The sequence below is a fragment of the Numenius arquata genome, chromosome 5, assembly GCF_964106895.1.
Source record: "Numenius arquata chromosome 5, bNumArq3.hap1.1, whole genome shotgun sequence".
NCBI classification, from domain to species: Eukaryota; Metazoa; Chordata; class Aves; order Charadriiformes; family Scolopacidae; genus Numenius; species Numenius arquata.
This window is the reverse complement of record NC_133580.1, coordinates 45,212,773-45,230,885: the sequence shown is the minus strand read 5'-3', so window position 1 is coordinate 45,230,885 and position 18,113 is coordinate 45,212,773. Positions and strand designations below refer to the sequence as shown.

Genomic DNA, 18,113 nt, shown 5'->3' with positions numbered 1-18,113 from the left:
CAGCACACTCCACCTGAAGGTGGTGTGTTCCCAGGCATTACTTGCTCAGCCCCTTCCTTCTGAATGAGGAGATCGATTTTGGTGTAAGTTTGTTCAATTTAATATCTGCCCAGGCATTTGCTTCTGACAGTTAGTAGGCTGAACTGCCTGTGGCAGGCCTAGCTCAAAGGCAGAAGAGGAACCTCTCAGCTCCAGGACAGTTGGATGCCTCTGGGGAGGCCATGGCATGGGCCATGTCCCCCCTGGGAGGAGTCCAGGGGAGCTCCTTGGTCCCTAACATGGAGCAGCTCATGTGCAGAGCTGCATCCTGCCCTGCCCTGCTTCCCTCTGCTATCCCCCTTCCCTCTCCCGGCACTCACCCCTCTGCAGCACCCAGGCTTGATCCGCAGCTGGGGCTCACAGGGGTGAGATGTGATTAAATCCCACCCTCAGATGCTCCCTGCTCCTCTCTGCACCTCTCCAAGGGTGCCAGATGAGGCTGTGCCCAGGAGGGTGCAGGGTGGGTGCTCCCCAGACTCCCTACACTGCGCTCCCCCACTGTGCAGCTCGTCCAGCCCATGTACCCCATGCAGCCCACGCACTCTGCTCTCCAGGACCCAGGGGCTCCAGGGGAATCACCTTGAAGTGCAGCCCCCTCCCCACTTTGTTGCTGTTAATCTCCCAGCCAAACAATGTGGCATCCTGACATCCCTCACTAATTGGCGTAAATTAATTTACCCTGGGTGCAGCTTTTTAGCACGTGGCTCATTTCCTTGCATGAGAGATGAGTGTGCAGCTCCCGAACCCCTCTGTCTCTTGAATTATTTAGACTCCAGGCTGTAAGGGAGTCTGAAGATTTGGGGCGTCTGGGCAGCGATGCTGGGAGGCTGTCAGGGGTGCTGGGGTCTGCGAGCTGTGGAGTATCAGCTCTCTCCCCCTTGGTTTGTTCACCATCCCAAGCGATGCTGTGGGGAGGAGGGTGGGTGTGTGCTCAGCCGGAGGCTGGGGGCTCTTGGGGACCGAGGGATGGGCTGCACCGGGATGGCTCAGCCACAGGGACAGGGCACTCTGAGAATGGAGGGGAGTTGGGGGTGAGGGTGATGTCGCAAGAACAAAGTTAAAAGTTTATCAAGAAGTTCCGGTTGGGACATGTTCGAGCCATCACAGAAGGTACCTAACCTTGAACGGGATGTGAAATGAAACAGTGTATCTTATGTGTTCTGTTGCCGTTGCTGAAATACACATAAAATACCAAAAAATAAAACATCTGGAACAAAGTTGAGCCAAGAGTGTAACTCAAACTAACCTCGGGTCATAACAAAGCTAAAATACCTACCCTCTTTGTGAATACTGAGCATGCTAAACAGGAAACCTCCTAAATATTTTAACCATGAACTTGGATGTATATGTACAGTTAGGAGGGGTGAATGAATCATTATTCTGCAGAACTGAAATAAACCCAAATATCTCGACTCAGTGTGTTCATTAGTTCTCACAGACAGAGTGAAGTACCAAGGCACAACACCTGGAGAGGTGTGCTGCTCCTGGACATGACCAACCATGAGACACCCACCCCCAGAATACACGGACACCCAGCAATGGCACACAACACCAGGAGACCTGCAGCCCGCACACAGGAACACCAGTGACAAAACACACCCATCATGAGATCATTACAGCTTTATTGATGGAGCCAGGGCCGCGGTGGTGCAGCAGCATGGAGGTGGTGGTGGCCGGGGCTCTCAGGGACACTGGCTGCACTGGCATCCAGTCCTGGGCCCAGCTCATCGGCGGTGGCGACGGCGGCTCCCACGCCGACGGCGGCTCCCATGCCGGCGCCGGCCCCTCCTGGACCGGCGTCGGCTCCTCCTGGACCGACGTCGATGCCGACTGTGGTAGCGGCTTCGGCTTCGGCCTCGGCGCCGTCTCCGTCTCCTGCTGCGGCTCCTGCTGCGCCGCGTCCGGGCCATGCTGCTGCCGCACGAGTGCGGGTTCTGGCCACCCTGTCCTGTCTGCTGGGGGTCACGGCTCTGCGCCCTGCTTTATAGGGGTGCCGGGGCGAGGCGCGTTCCACGGCCAACCTCACCGGTGACATCACAATGTCCCCACGGGGCCGCCCGGACACGCGCACGCTCCGTGGCTACCGGCCGGCCCCAGTCCGCAGGAGCAGGACGGCTGCCCCGCACCAGCACCGGCCCCGCGTCACCACCACCACGTGAACAAACTTACCCCAAAATCCATCTCCTTCTCTTTTGGAAGGAAGGGGCTGAGCAAGAAACGCCCGGGAACCCCCCGCCTTCATGGGGAGTGTGCTGAAAACCAGCCAAGGAGATACAGGCGTCGGGCTGAGCTGTAATAAATGGCAAAGAAGGGATATCTGGAGCATGTGGGGTTTTGTATTATGCGGCTTCATGAAAGTGGATAAGCAGCCTTTTGTCCACTGTTACAGACGTTGTGATGCCACAGGTGTAGCTTTTTAAGTGGCTTTGCCTGTCAGCTCTCATTCCCTGCAGGTAAAGCCCTGAGAGAGCTTAAGGAAAGGTCCATTTAGAAGTTGGCCTTCCAGTCAGAAGTTTTGCAGGGTTACCCCCAAGTACCTCAAGATCACCCACTGTCTGTAGAAGGGCTTTGTTTTCTTGGCTGTTTCTGGCGAGTCCCAAATGGCAGAGAGGGAACTAGAGGAGCGTCTCCCAGCAGTGAGCTGGGATTCCTAAAATGTCCCCCCGATCCCATGAGGGTGGTGGAACACTGGAACAGGTTGCCCAGGAAGGTGGTTGAGGCCCCTTCCCTTGAGATATTCAAGGTGAAGCTTGACGAGGCCCTGGGCAACCTGGTCTAGTTGGGGGTGTCCCTGCTGACTGCGGGGAGGTCGGACTAGATGACCTTTGGAGGTCCCTTCCGGCCTGGACCAATCTATGAATCTATGAATCTATGAATCTATGAATCTATGAATCTTTGGGAAGCCCTGGCAAGACCGTGTTGTCTCTTGATCCTCAGGCAGGAGGAACCTCAGTGGAAAGAAAATGCGGCTCCTAGCACTCCTTCATGTGAAAGATCAGCATGGCAAAGTTTGGGCTGATGGGAGAGATCTCCTACAGAAACTGCATGTAAAATCTGGACGGGCTCAGCCATCTGAAAGCTGCTGAACAGAAAGAGAACGGTATGTACTTTGACAAAGGTGGTTGTTTACGTTTGAAAAGAAGAAAGCAAAGAAGGGCCAAAATCAGAGAAAAGAGGGGAGGAAGCACCCTAACCCATCAAAAGCCCCTTTCCCAGCATTTCAGTACTGGCTGCAGCTGGGAGCATTTCAGGATTCTCCAGCAGATGTTGATGTGCTCAGGTTGGGTGGAGGTGGGAATGCCTCGGGTTGTGTGGAGACAGTACCTGTTGTGGGGACTCTGCCAGGTGCCTCTGGAACCTGGCTGGGAGCATCCCATCCCAGTACAAAGCCAGTTCCAGCCAAAGGGAACCCAGTTGCCACTCGCCTCTCACCTGGGACCCCAGTGCTGGACTGGTTGGGCAAATCCAGATGCCCAGGCGGGGGCAGACATGGGAGCAGAACAGGGGTCAGCAGGGTGAACTGTCACAGGAGGGCTCATGACCAAACTGGGGACAGATTTAGAAAAAACAGGGACTCTGAGTATTTTTAAACAAATACAATTTTAGTAAAGATATTGGAAATTTGTAATAATGTTTAATAGCTCATAAATGTATTGATAATGAATCACATCAGCCCAAAGCAACAAAAAGCAATGGCAGACCCTCTAGAAAGCGTTCAAGGTGACAAAGCAACACTTGGTGAAACACTGCTGAGTCTACTACCTTCTCCTGGCATGGTATTGTTGTGGTTTTATTTGTGAAAGATGGGTAAAAAAATTCAACTTCCTGGGTTCATTTTATTTATTTATTAAAATAAATAAATAAATAAAAAGCTGTCTGAGGACCATTCCTATCTTCCTGTTGCACGCCCTTTCCCTCCTTTGTCCAACTGAACTGATGACGGGGCACCACCTCTTCTCCAAAGCCTTGCTGGCAGAGTGCCTTGCTTACGTCAGTCCGTGTGCTGCCATTAGCCCCACACACCTCAGGAGTGGTCCAAACTTGGGGACTGCTCTGGTCCTCCTCTTTCATTCTCTGGAAAGTGCGTCATGTTTATGAAACAGCTCCCTGGGAAAAGGGCAGCTTTACCATTCCCCGGGAGGGAGATGAGACTGTCCTCCAGCACAGCCTCCTCTCCTCTCATCTCCCACCTGGGCTGCCAGGGCCAAGAGCAGCTGCAAGGGCCTTTCTACCATGCCATGATGGGCTGGGGACATGGAGACGAGCTGGGGACCTGGAGATGGGTGGTGGACACGCAGACAGGCTGGGATATAGACATGGGCTTTGCCATGGACATTGCTGGGGATGTAGACATGGCTTGGGGAAATGAGGACGGGCTTGGACATGGAGACAGGCTTGGATCTGCAGATGGTTTGGGGATGTGGAGATGAGCTGTGGACATGGAAATGCTCTGGGAGATAGAGACAGAGGTGAGACCCAGCACAGGAGGAGGCAGGCTGAGACACCTCCATCCCTGGAGAGGTGTGCTGCTCCTGGACAGGACCAACCATGGCACACAACACCAGGGGACCCACAGCCAGCACACAGGAACACCAGTGACAAAACACACCCATCATGAGATCATTACAGCTTTATTGATGGAGCCAGGGCCGCGGTGGTGCAGCAGCATGGAGGTGGTGGTGGCCGGGGCTCTCAGGGACACTGGCTGCACTGGCATCCAGTCCTGGGCCCAGCTCAGCAGCGGCGGTGACGGCGGCTCCCACGCCGACGGTGGCTCCCATGCCGGCGCCGGCCCCTCCTGGACCGGCGTCGGCTCCTCCTGGACCGACGTCGATGCCGACTGTGGTAGCGGCTTCGGCTTCGGCCTCGGCGCCGTCTCCGTCTCCTGCTGCGGCTCCTGCTGCGCCGCGTCCGGGCCATGCTGCTGCCGCACGAGTGCAGGTTCTGGCCACCCTGTCCTGTCTGCTGGGGGTCACGGCTCTGCGCCCTGCTTTATAGGGGTGCCGGGGCGAGGCGCGTTCCACGGCCAACCTCACCGGTGACATCACAATGTCCCCACGGGGCCGCCCGGACACGCGCACGCTCCGTGGCTACCGGCCGGCCCCAGTCCGCAGGAGCAGGACGGCTGCCCCGCACCAGCACCGGCCCCGCGTCACCACCACCACGTGAACAAACTTACCCCAAAATCCATCTCCTTCTCTTTTGGAAGGAAGGGGCTGAGCAAGAAACGCCCGGGAACCCTCCGCCTTCATGGGGAGTGTGCTGAAAACCAGCCAAGGAGATACAGGCGTCGGGCTGAGCTGTAATAAATGGCAAAGAAGGGATATCTGGAGCATGTGGGGTTTTGTATTATGCAGTTTCTTGAAAGTGGATAAGCAGCCTTTTGTCCACTGTCACCTCGACTCCTTTTCTGGGTCTGTCCCATTGTGGGGTCCCAGGAGTCTGAGCAGAGCCCTCCTGCACCCAGGGGGCTGCCTGGCCCCTCCAGTACGTGCCTCAGCAGGACCTCCTGCCCAGGACTCCACTGACTCTTCCTCCATGACCACCCACCTGCCCCCTGCAACAGCTGCTTCTGGAAGTAGGTTCCTCCTACTTCCGCTTGCCCATGGGGAGCAGGATGGATCTGGGCAGAGCCCAGGGGGGCTGGAGGGACGGATTCTGGGGTCAAGCCCATTCAGACTGTCCCCAGGGAGGACCTCGTCAGTGCCAGGTCCCATCCGGCACCAGGGAGGTTGAGGAGATGGTCCTGGGTCCCCAGGCTGTCCCAGGACCAGGGTCCTGGATGTACGTGGGTGGGAGGCAGTGGGCAGGGGACATCAGGATGCTACCTCCATCCAACAAAAAGTCCTGGGAGCCGACCCTGGCCATGGGGCCTCCATAGGACCCCCCCACTGCACCGGTGGCAGATCCCCCCACCCTGTCCCTGGGGTCAGCACAGGCTCCCTAGAGGAGCCAGCTCCTCCCTTCCACCTCTGGGTAGGGTGCCTGTTTTGGGCAGGGGATGCTGCCAGGAGCGTGTCAGGCTGGGGATCTCCCCATGCCCTGCAGAATGGCACCCATGGCAGGGAGCAGGTCCGTCCCCAGCCTGACAGAGCTAGACCCAGGGTGGTTGCCAGCCCCTCTTGCCCCTGCACCGAGGTTCTGCAGAGCAGCGATGGGCAAAAGGGCTCTAGCACTTGGTGCAGGGCAGCAGTGGCTGGGGACAGCCCCAAGCAGCTGAGGAAGCCCTTGCAAAGCACCTCAGAGCCTCTCACCCCTCCCCGGACCACAGTGACTTCCCCATTCCCCACAGCCACCACCTCCATCCCTGCCAGTGCTGGGGATGCAGGAGGGTTCTGTCCCACACTGCCGCCAGTGGACTCCACACCCCCGCACTGTGGACAGAGGACAGGGACAAGGAGAGATGGGGCCAGGCTGGCCCAGGGACCCCTCGCCCAGCCCTGAGATCCCTCACCCAACCTGTGCACCCAAGTGCTTAGCCACCCACCCAGGTACCGCTGGGTGGATGTGGCACTGCCCAGTGGTTTGGGTACAAGCCCTGTGGCCAGCCTGGTGGCTGCCAAAGCATTTGCCTTGGCTGGCAGCCCCAACCTCGGCCTCAGCCTGCGGTTCCCATGCCAGGGCAGCTCAGGGCAGCGAGCCAGGCAGGCAGCAGCACCGGCACCGGGTGTAGGGCACCAGCATCCCCAGGATTCAGCTGTTCCACCCCAAGGGAGAAACCCCCTTTTGGGACACCCTGGCACTAGGGGTGCCGGGGGGCTTCTCCACGCCTGTGGAGAGCAGCAGACTTTCCCAGGAGCACCAGCACAGGTGGTGCAAGCAGCTCCAATGCCGAGTTGGTGGGTTTGGCCCTGCTGCCACCTCTGCTCCAGCTGCAGGATGCCAGGGTGGGGGGGCACGGCAGCCGTCCGGCAGAAATCCCTGCCGGGACAGGCTACGGTGCCTTTAAGGCATGTCCCGCAGCAGGAGCTGGCAGCTGCCGGCAGTGCGGACGCGGCTGGCTTGACTCCGAGCCAAGCTGCATGGGGAAATTCATAACATCCCTGGAAGTGCTGAGCGAGGCTGAATCGGAGCACCGGAGCCTGCCGAGCTGTGTGCCTTGGCCCTGGGGAGCTGGGAGTGGGGCCAGCCCCGCTGGCCTCTCCTGCCCCGGAGCCGGGCGCTGCACCCAGCACCCCAGCCAGGAGGGTGTGGAGAGGTGCCAGGTCTTCAGCAAACCTAGAAAGTCCCATCACGTGGGGACTGAGTCACACCAGTGAGGGCAGCCTCCCCTCCTGGGCCCTTTCCAGAGCCCACAGCAGGATGCGGGAGATGCCTCAGCTCACAGCAAAACCCTTCCCACCATCCAGCTCCGAGACGCATGCATGTAACAAAGCATCATCCTGTGCGCCAGACGTCTGGGCCCTGTGCCAGCGCCAGCCCGGTCCCAGCCATCCCCTGCTCTCAGCCAGTGATGGGGAAGGAACACCCCAGGTTGCTGCTGGGACGGAGCACATCATCCCTCAGGAGCATTCCTGGGTGATGCAGGGCCAGAGGACCCCGTCCTGCAGGAGCATCTATGGGTGTTGCGGGGCTGAAGGACCCCGTCCCACTCTCCCCACAGCCAAGCACAGCCCCGCTTGGCGCTGGCCTGTCCCGAGAGGGCTGCTCTCACCCCGGGAGGAACACAAAGCCGTGCTTGTAGCCAGATGGCCTCTCACATCGCCCCAAGTCCTACGCTGCCTCCATGGCCCCTGGGCAAGGGGATCCAGGGACCCTGGGCTGGTTGCAAGTGCCACGGGCTGCAGTGGGCTCTGGGACAGCCCCGTGGGGACCTGTAGGAGGGGACAGGGATGAAAATGGGGATGAGACCAGCACCCCAAGATGCCAGCTCTGCTCCCCTGCCCGCTCCAGCTGGGTAAACGCAGAGCTGCCACCAAAGGGTGCCAGTGGCCTGAGCCCAGCCTGTTCCGTCCCACCCTCTCGGCCCAGCCCTGTGGCTGGAGGCTGTAGAAAATCCCAATAAAAGAAGTCAGGCAGGGAAAGTCCTTTTTGTGTGGAAAATAAGCTCCTGGGAGGCTGATGGCCACGCCAGCAGCAGCATCATGGCTTTTTGGAGCATCCTGCTTGGGGTGAGGGGAGAGGCAGGACTAAGAGACATTATCCCTCACTTGGACGATGTCCCCTGGGCACCCTGACCCCACCTCCCACCCTGGGCATCCCACCGGGCTGCCAGCCCCTGCCCACACCTCTATCCTTGTGGTGCTTCACTCCTTCCCTGCAGCTCCTTTCCTGTGTGGCTCCGGCACCATGCACACCTCAAACCTCACCGCGGGCTCCCACCAGAGCTTCCGGGGGAGGCATGGCAGGGCCCAGCACCCTCACACCTGCCGCCGTGCTGGCACAGCGGTTCGGCAGTGCCCGTGCCCGGTGCACTGCTCCCGCGGTCCCACCGGGGATGCCCTGGGGCTCTGAGCACTGCGGGCACCACCTTCCCCGGGGGTCCCTTCCCGGGCAGAGCACCGGGCAGGGGCATCCCCCACTGCCTGGCAGGGCCGGGGATGGATCCCCGTTGCTCGGCGTCTCCTCTGCGCCGGGACTTGGCTGGGAAACCCGGGCGGGCTCTGCTCCGCGCAGGCGGTTCCTGGGGCCTCCCGGGTCCCCGGGCTCGGCCGGCGGCACTGACGGCTGCGGCGAGGCGGGGATGGCGGACCCCCGCCCCCTCAGCCCTCCCTGCCCTCGCTGTCGGAAAGGGCTGAGTCGCTCCGGCTGTCTCCGGCCGCGCTGGCGGTGAGCACGGCCGGGTTCGGCCGGGAAGCGCTCGGGGTCTCCGGGCCGGGGGCGCCGGCGCCGGGAGCGGCGGGGGTGCCTTCAGTGGCAGAAGCAGGGGCAGCACTGGGGGCGGCTGGCAGGTCCGGGGGATGGTGGGCACCACCAGCCCCGTGTGCCCGGCATCCCGGCACATTGCTGCACGCGTGGAGGAAGGGACCGTGGGTTTCCCGTGGGACCGGGGCCAGCGAGCAGTCGCAACCCGGCAGGATCCGTCCCCCGACGTCTCATCCTGCCGGCGCCCAGCAGCCCCCCTGCCCTGCCCCGCAGAGCGATGCCGGGAGCTGCACCCCCGGGGTGCCGAGCGGCTGCTCCCCTTCAGCCCCGGGAGCAGAGTCAGACACCGGCTGTGCCGGGACAACGGGGACACTGCAGAGTACTGGGGACAGTGGGGACACGGTGCAAGGGTGGTGGTGCGGGGTGCAAGGACAGTGGGGGTACGGTTCTGGGGACAGTGGGGACACTGTACGTTGCTGGGGACAGCAGGGACATGGTGGGGAGAGGGTGCAAGGACCTGCAGGGTGAGCAGGCTGGACGCTATATCCCCTTTTCGAGGGGGGTCTCGAAGTAGCTGGTCACAGGCAAGGGACAGTTTTACCCAACCCCTCTGCAGACCTGCGGGCAGCGCGGCGGGACCCCTGCGCTGCCAGCCTGCCCGGCCCGGCGGAGCGGTGCGGTGCGGGCAGAGGAGCGGGCAGCGGCACTTTGCCTGTTGGGGGGCAGCGACGGGATCAGCCGGAAAGAAGAGGGGCCGCGGGGGTGCGGGAGCGTGCGTGACCGGCCTGGCTCCGCCACAGCCCCGAGCGCCCGGTGCCCCCCCCCTTCTCCCGGGGGTCCTGGCCAGGCGGGAGCGGGCGGGGGGCGCGGGAGGGCGGGGGCGGGGAGGGGCGGTGAGAGCGGCGGGGGAGGGCTGGGGCAGGCAGGGCTGGGGCAGGCAGCGCCGGGCAGTCAGGGCCGGGGGCCGCTCCGCTCCGCTCCACCGCGGCCATGCTGGGGCTGCCCCTCGCCCTGATGCTGCTGCTGCTCTCTTCCCCGGCGCCCCCCGCCCGGGCGGCACCCCCCGGCAGGCACCCACGCCCCCGGGGACTGACGGCCGCCCCCACCGAGTCTGGCCGTCCCGGCGCCACGGGAATGGCCACCCCCGGGGGCGCCGCGGGGGCTGCCCCAAAAGGCACGGGGGCGACCCCCCCGAGAGGCACGGCACCGAGCCCCCCCCCAACCACGGCGGGCACCCCCAAAAGCACCGCGACGACCTCCCCCCAAGGCACCAGGGCGACCCCTCCGAGAGGCACGGCACCGAGCCCCCCCCCAACCACGGCGGGCACCCCCAAAGGCACCGGGACGGCTCCCCCGAGAGGTACGGCAGCGACGCCCCCGAAGGGTACCACGACGGGCCCCCTCAAAGGCGCCGGGGCGACTTCCCCGAAGGGCAATGGGGCGAGCACCTCAAAAAGCACTACGGCCACCCCCCCGAAAAGCGCGGCGGGTGGCACCCCGGGCAGCGCAGCCCCTTCCAGCTCTGCCCCCCCCGAGCGCGGGCGGCTGAAGGAGGGGGGCACCGGGACCAAAGGTAGGAGCCGCGGGGGGGTCGGGGGGCTGCCGTGGGGGGGCTAAGGGGGTGCTTGGACTGTAAGTGTGTGTGAGCACACCCGTGTGTGCACAAGTGTGTGTATGCATGGCTGGGTGTGCAGGGATGTATGTGCACAAGTGCGTGTGTGTGCACTGCTGTGTGAAGAGGAATGTGTGTGCACAAGTGTGTGTGTGGAGAGGAGTGGCTTAAAGTGTGTATGCACGGGGGTGCCTGTGTGCACATGTGTGTGTTTGACCGTGTGAGTGTGTGTGTGTGCATGCAAGTAGGGACACACGCATGGTTTGTGTGTGTATCTGTGCGTTGGCGTGTGTGAGTGTGCAGTCTGCATGTGTGTCTGCATTCGTGCAGCTTCTGTGTGTGTGTGATTTGCGTTTGTGTGTTTGTGTGGTGTGTGCACATGTGCAGATGTGTATGTGCACACGCGCGTGTGTGTGTGTGCTGGGGGCCGTGCACACCCCTGGGGCAGTGCTGCAGCCCACGTAGGGTGAGGAGATGCCCCGGGGTGTCCCTGTGAGTGTCGGGAGCCATGTGCGGGGGCCTTGGGGGGGTGAGGTGTGTGCATGTGTGTGGGTGGGTGACGGGATGCAAGGGTGCGTGAATCCCCAAGAACCCCACCACCCGGGGGGTCCCTTTGCCCATCTCCAGCCCCAGCGCCCAGGAAGAAGCTGGTGCGGGTTAAAGTCGTGAAGAAGAAAGTGGTGAAGAAGAAGCCGAAGGCTCCGGCCAAGGACACGGCTGCTCCACAGGAGCCTCGTACGTACACTCAGCACTGGGGGACAGGGCAGAAGGTCCTGGGGGGCTGCACAGGCACACACATGTGTGCACACACATGTGTGCACACACCTCCGCGCCATGCACACACCTCCACGACATGCACAAACAGTGCGTGCTTGGTGCACAACTGCATGCCTCGGCACATGCACCCACACATGTGGGGAGCAGCCCCAGCCCTTCCCCTGTGCTTTGGTGGTCACAGCCACCATCCACGCCAGACACATGCCGTCTCACACACACATGGTCCCCGCGCTGTCACATGTGCACACCCTGTACACGCACAACCAGCAACACTGTGCACGCACCCTGTGTGTGACGGCACAGAAACACCCCCCCCTGCAAACTGTGCACACGCATGCATGCACACACGCATGTGTAAACACGCACCCATCCTGCAGTGGGGATGGGGGATGCTGGCGGGGCTCCCCCGCCCCCTTTCACTGTCTCCCCTGCCCCTCTGCATGACAGGGAGTGGGGTTTGCATGACGCAGAGTAGTGGGGTTTGCGTGATGCAGAGTGGGGTTTGTGTGACACACAGCAGGGTTTGCCCTGGCTGCAGTTGTGGCCATATGGCCTGGCTGCCTTCCTGTCCCAGGGGATGGAGCTTGGGGTCTCGCCCGCGTGTTCTGGCCCCGCAGAGTCTGGGAGCGGGGCCAGGGGGGGTGGCAGGCATGGAGGCGGCACAGGCAGGGCTGCTGCGCCTCGCCGGGCAGGCACATGTGTTGCGGCACGGCATGGCACAACACGGCACAGGACCTGCCAGGCATTGCACCTGGGCACAGAGAGAGGGGCACAGGGTGGGAGCAGCCCTGAGGGAGGCACCCCTGCCTGGGTGCAGCTGTGCTCGGGGATCTCTGAGCAAGCCTCTCCCCCTCTGCTTTGCCCCTAGAGTGTCCCCCCCTGGGGCTGGAGTCCCTGCGGGTGCTGGACTCCCAGCTCCGAGCCTCCAGTGACAAGCGCTACGGCCTGGGTGCCCACCGCGGGCGCCTCAACATCCAGGTAGGACACGCAGCGTGTGCGTGGCGTGGTGTGTGCAGTGTGCACGGTGTGCGCCATGGCACGTGCGTGGAGTGCGTGGTATGTTTGCGTGGCTTGTGGCATGTGTGTGGCATGTGTGTACTGTGTGCATGGCATGTGTTTACTGTGTGCATGGCGTGTGAATGGCACCCGTGTAGCAGGGGCTCTCCAGCATGGACCCCTCCAGCCTTGCCATGGCCGGTGGGAGCCAAGCCTGCGGGCAGCACTGGACCCATCTCCATGTTGGATAGGGAGGGCTCTGCCATGGCTCCTTGAAGGGTTCCGTTGAACCCAGGGATTGGTCCCCCAGCGAAGTTGTGCCATGCAGCTCGGAGCACCGTCCCAGAGCCGGTGCCATACCTCTGCCACAGGGGCACAGCGGGGCTGGGGACATAAGGGCGGTGGGGACGTGTCCCGAGCAGGGCCCTGTGCCCCCCTCCCATCCCTGACACCCCCAACACACAGTCAGGGCTGTACGACGGGGACTTCTACGACGGTGGCTGGTGCGCAGGGCAGGAGGACACGGAGCAGTGGCTGGAGGTGGATGCCCGCCGCCTCACCAACTTCACCGGCGTCATCACACAGGGGCTCAACTCCATCTGGACGTAAGGCACCAGGCAGGGCCAGCCCTGGGGGGCTGGGTGGGGGCTGGGACCCTGCTGACCCTCTCCCTCATGCAGGTACGACTGGGTGACATCCTACAAAGTCCAGGTCAGCAACGACACGCACACGTGGCAGCCATGCCGCAATGGCTCTGAGGAAGTGGTAGGTGCCCCCGGGGAGCAGCTCTGGGCAGGGGTGGTGGGAGCAGAGGCCCCCCCTCAAACTCCCAGCCCACACAGCTCCCTGAGCAGGGCGAGGTCATAGGGATTAACCATGATGGGGAGTTAACTGTGCCGGGGGGGGTTAACCATGCTGGCTGGCACTGGGCTGGGACCCAGCACTGTTGCCTTTGGCCTCTCCACCCGTGAGCATCCTCCAGCGCTCCCCCCCCTGGGCACCAGGCACAAAGGCTGCTTGTCCCCAGCTGCCGCCCCGGCTGCCTGCCAGGCCCCCCCGGTGCACGTGTGTGAGCGTGGCGGGGGCACGCATGGTACACGGCTGGCAGTGCCCAAAGGCGAACATGGCAGCCTGGTGCTCAGGTGCGCACCTGTGGGTGCTGCCCACACAGGGACATGTGTGTGTGGGAGGACGGAGGGGGCGTGTTGGGCACCCTGGTGTGGGCACACATGTGTGTAGGGGGGGCGTCAGATATAGGGGCTGCCGGAGCCAGTCACGCTGCTCCCACGGCCAGCCCAGGAACCAGCACTCGAGGGTCCCTGTGCCAGGGCAGGTTTGGGGGTCCCTGTGCCAGGGCTGGGGAAGGGGGGAGTTTGGGGTTCCTTCTGCAAGGGCTGTGCCGGTGGTAGCTTTGGGGGTCTCCAGGCCAAGGCTGTGCCAGGGGTGGGTTTGCTCATTCCTGGGGGATCCTGCTGGGGACCCTTCCCTCTCAGCACTGGGGTGATGGGTTTGGGGTGGCAGAGCAGCGCAGGCACCCCAGGCCCTGTGGCACCACTGGGGCTCTGGTTCCTCTGTGGTGCCGGGCTCGGGGCACCCGCTGCAGCCGTTTGTCTGCTCCTCATTAGGGGCCTGGAGAGGAGCCAAGGGAGGCCAGGGCCGGACACGGCTGCGGCACCTGTAACCCTTTAGTCCCCAGCGGGTGGCTCTGCTACAGCCTCCCATCCCTGTGGCCCCTGGCTGGGTCCCCCCCGGCACAGGGACCCATAAGGGCTGCATCCATCCCTCCTCCCAGATCTTCCCCGGTAACAAGGACCCCGAGACACCAGTGCTCAACCTGCTGCCCTCGCCGGTGGTGGCACGCTACCTGCGCATCAACCCCCAGACCTGGTTCCAGAACGGCACCATCTGCCTGCGGGCAGAGGTCCTGGGCTGCCCACTGCCAGGTGGGTGCCTGCTGCCCATCACCCCTTGCCCCAACCTGCGAGCACCCAGGATGGGCACACTCTGCTGGGGACCATCCCCGGGGTTGTGGTCCGGGCTGTTCCCATGTTGCAGGGTCTCTGACTGTGTGTCCCGCCTTGTCCCCTCTGTGCCCGCCCGGCTCCTCACAGACCCAAACAACATCTACGCCTGGGACAGCCAGCCCCTGCCCACCGACAAGCTGGATTTCCGCCATCACAACTACAAGGAGATGAGAAAGGTGCCTGTCCTGCAGCACCAGCATGGGGGTAGGGGGGTCCGCACCCCTGGGGGCAGCACAGTGTGGGGCAATGGTGGTCTCTGCACCCTTGGGGGCGCCCTGGTATGGGGCAGGGCTCCGGGTGCCCATGGACCTTGACCAGGTGCCCCTGGACCCTGACCCAGAGCATTGTCCTCTTCCCCAGCTGATGAAGCGGGTGAACGACGAGTGCCCTGACATCACCCGCGTCTACAGCATCGGGAAGAGCTACCTGGGCCTCAAGATGTACGTCATGGAGATCTCCGACAATCCCGGTCAGCACGAAGTGGGTAGGTGCCCTGTGGCTGCCAGGTCAGGGAGGAGAGGTGACAGCTGGGAACACCCAGGCTGGTGCAGGATGGGGATGGGGTGGCAGAGGACATCCAGGATGATGCAGGATGGGGACGGCATGGCCAGGTATGCCCGAGCTGATGCAGGCAGATGGGGACAGAGTTGCTAGGGATGCCCAGGCTGGCATGGGGCATAGAGAACCGAGGAGGCTGGGGCCCCTGCTGCCACCGTGCGCTGTGCCCGGCAGGTGAGCCAGAGTTCCGCTATGTGGCGGGGATGCACGGCAATGAGGTGCTGGGCCGGGAGCTGCTGCTCAACCTGATGGAGTACCTGTGCCGGGAGTTTCGGCTGGGCAACCCCCGTGTGGTGCAGCTGGTCACCGAGACCCGCATCCACCTCCTGCCCTCCATGAACCCTGATGGCTACGAGACTGCCTACAAACTGGTAGGGTCGGACTGCCCAGCCCCAGGGTGCTGAGCACCAACCCACCACGGGGCTGTCCCAATGCCGGTCCCCAGTGACCCTGTCCCCTGGCAGGGCTCGGAGCTGTCAGGCTGGGCCATGGGCCGCTGGACGTACGAGGGCATCGACCTCAACCACAACTTTGCTGACCTCAACACGGCACTGTGGGATGCCGAGGACAACGACCTGGTGCCCCACGAGTTCCCCAACCACTACATTCCCATCCCAGAGTACTACACCTTTGCCAATGCCACGGTGAGCCCAGCCCCACGGGCACCCCAAAACCCACCCCTCCTACTGCCACAGTGTACCTGGATGATGCCCACCCATGGGGGGGCTGCACCAGGGAGAGACCCGCAGGGTCTCAGCCATGTTCCCCAAGGAGGGGGTGATGGGAGCCTTTCCCCTAGCCTGGCAGGGACCCACCACAGCTTCCTCTGATGTAGGGTCACTCTACCTAGGTGGCCCCTGAGACACGGGCGGTGATTGACTGGATGCAGCGGTACCCCTTCGTGCTGAGTGCCAACCTGCACGGGGGGGAGCTGGTGGTCACCTACCCCTTTGACATGACCCGCACCTACTGGAAGGCACAGGAACTGACCCCCACTGCCGATGACGGGGTCTTCCGCTGGCTGGCCACCGTCTATGCCACCTCCAACCTGGCCATGGCCAGTGAAGAGCGGCGCCTCTGCCACTATGATGACTTCATCCGCTTCGGCAACATCATCAATGGGGCAAACTGGCACACAGTGCCCGGCAGTGAGTGGGGGGGGGGCTGGGATGAGGTGGGGGGAGCAGCTAAGGACCCCCCTGACACTCCCTCACGTCCTTTGCAGGCATGAACGACTTCAGCTACCTGCACACCAACTGCTTTGAGATCACGGTGGAGCTTTCCTGCGACAAGTTCCCGCACGCCTCCGAGCTGCCGGTCGAGTGGGAGAACAACCGGGAGTCCCTGCTGCTCTACATGGAGCAGGTCGGGGACGGGGATGCTCTGGTGGCTCTGGAGGGGGAAACACACTGTGGGGTCCCGCAGGGGATGTGGGCACCAAGGGGTCAGGGTTTCAGCAGGGGCCAAGCAGATTGCAGCAGGACATCATGACTCAGGGGTCCCAAAACACCCCTGAGGCTCCATGTCTCCCCTCCATGTCCCCCATGTGCATGGAGCGTGGGCTCAGCACATGAAGCACATGTGTGCTGGGGGGGGACACACGTGTGTCCCCATGCCCGGGGCAGGCGTGTGCCAGGCACAGTGCAGACATGCACCCCACAGGTGTGCAGACTGCAGGGTGCCCGTGCTTGTGCACACTGTGTGTGGTCAGTGCACGTGTGTGGGGTGCATGCACTCCCTGAGAGGGTTCGTGCATGCAAGGCACATGTGCCTGGTATGCTGGTGCCACCCGTAGCACGCCTGTGCAGTGGGTGTGCACTGCCTGCCACGTGTGCCATGGCACCATGCCTTGCACTGGGGTCTGGGCACACACAGCACCAAGTGTGGCACACACATGTGTGTGTGTATGCATGTGTGTATGCACATGTGTGCCCCCTGCACACCCACCCCGCTGACGCCTGCTCTGGCCTGCTGTCCCCAGGTACACCGTGGGATTAAGGGGGTAGTTCGGGACAGTGACACGGAGCAGGGCATCGCCAACGCCATCATCTCTGTAGATGGCATCAACCACGATGTCCGGACAGGTATGGTGGGATGAGTACGGTGGGACAGGGATGGGAATGTGATGGGATTTGGGGATGGGATTGGGGATTACAGATGGGGATGGAAATAGGATTAGGCTGGGAATGGGGATGGGATGGGGACAAGAAAAGGACTGGGGATGGAGATGGGGAGGTGATGGAAATGGAGATGGGGTAAGGGATGGGAATGAGATGAATTTGGGAATAGGGGTGGGATGGGGACAAGAAGAGGACTGGGGATGGGAATGGGAAGGGGATGGGAATGGGGACAGAAATGGGATGGGGACAGGAATGGAATTGGGGATGGGAACAGGAATGGGAGTGGGATAAGGTTGGGAATGGGGACGGGCCAGGGACAGGAATAGGACTGGGGATGCGAATGGGATTGGGATGAGAACAGGATGGGGGATGGGGACAGGGATGAGGACGAGGACGGAGAAGAGGATGGGGATGAGGACAAGGGACAGGGCTGGGGCTGGGGCTGGGGCTAGCTGTGTGGCAGCATAGCGCCGATGCCCCACGGGGCCCGCCCACCCCTCTGTCACAGCCTTCGACGGGGACTACTGGCGGCTGCTGAACCCGGGGGAGTACGAGGTGACGGCGCGGGCCGAGGGCTACGAGGCGGCCACGCAGCCGTGCCGCGTCTCCTACGAGAACGTGCCCACCCCCTGCAGCTTCCGCCTGGCCCGGGTGCGGCGGCCCCGGCTGCGGGGGCGGTTGCCCGGGGGGGCCCGCCTGCCCCCCGACCTGCTGCTGCGGCTGCGGCGCCAGCGCCTCCGCCGCCTGCGCGCCCACCGCCGCGCACCGTGACCAGGGATGGTGGTGGGGGGAACGGCCCGGGGCCGCGGGCTCGGCGCGGGGACCGGGGTCTGGAGCCCGCGCCGGCGGCCGGCAGGACCGGGAAGGCGCGAGGGATCGGATCCGGAGCGGGAGCTCCCGGCGTCGCCGCTGTGCGGGACGCCTCCCAGTAAAGTTGGCTGTGCTGCCTCTGCGTCTGCTGCCCGGCGTCTATCCGGGGACGGATCCCTCGGGGATGGGACCGGGACGGACCCTGCCCCGGCACGGCACCTCGGCGGCGGCGGGGACGGGACCGGGAAGGATCCCGCCCCCAGGCCCCGCCCGGCCCGGGGAGTCAGCAAGCCCCGCCCCCGATGGAGGCCCCGCCCACCTGCGGCCCCGCCTTCGTCCTGAAGGTCAATGGCGCCTCCGCAGGCGGAGGCC

General features: G+C 63.1%; 1 protein-coding gene across 1 annotated transcript; it reads left to right on the top strand.

The window, feature by feature from the left end:
* Positions 1-9,834: 9,834 nt before the first annotated feature.
* Positions 9,835-17,702, top strand: CPXM1 (carboxypeptidase X, M14 family member 1). The gene is made up of 14 exons (XM_074147281.1): positions 9,835-10,417; positions 11,084-11,191; positions 12,102-12,211; positions 12,695-12,834; positions 12,910-12,994; positions 14,022-14,172; positions 14,341-14,429; positions 14,614-14,737; positions 14,986-15,182; positions 15,276-15,455; positions 15,662-15,959; positions 16,037-16,176; positions 16,793-16,895; positions 17,440-17,702. The coding sequence occupies exons 1-14, from the start codon at positions 9,835-9,837 to the stop codon at positions 17,700-17,702; spliced, it is 2,571 nt and encodes an 856-aa protein (XP_074003382.1).
* The last annotated feature ends 411 nt before the right edge of the window (positions 17,703-18,113 follow it).

Bases quoted from the DNA above. Each gene is read 5' to 3' on its own strand.
- CPXM1 (XM_074147281.1), top strand. From the start codon at position 9,835: ATGCTGGGGCTGCCCCTCGCCCTGATGCTGCTGCTGCTCTCTTCCCCG. The intron at 14,430-14,613 runs GTGCCTGTCCTG...CCTCTTCCCCAG, and splicing joins ACTACAAGGAGATGAGAAAG to CTGATGAAGCGGGTGAACGA. The intron at 16,177-16,792 runs GTCGGGGACGGG...TGCTGTCCCCAG, and splicing joins TGCTGCTCTACATGGAGCAG to GTACACCGTGGGATTAAGGG.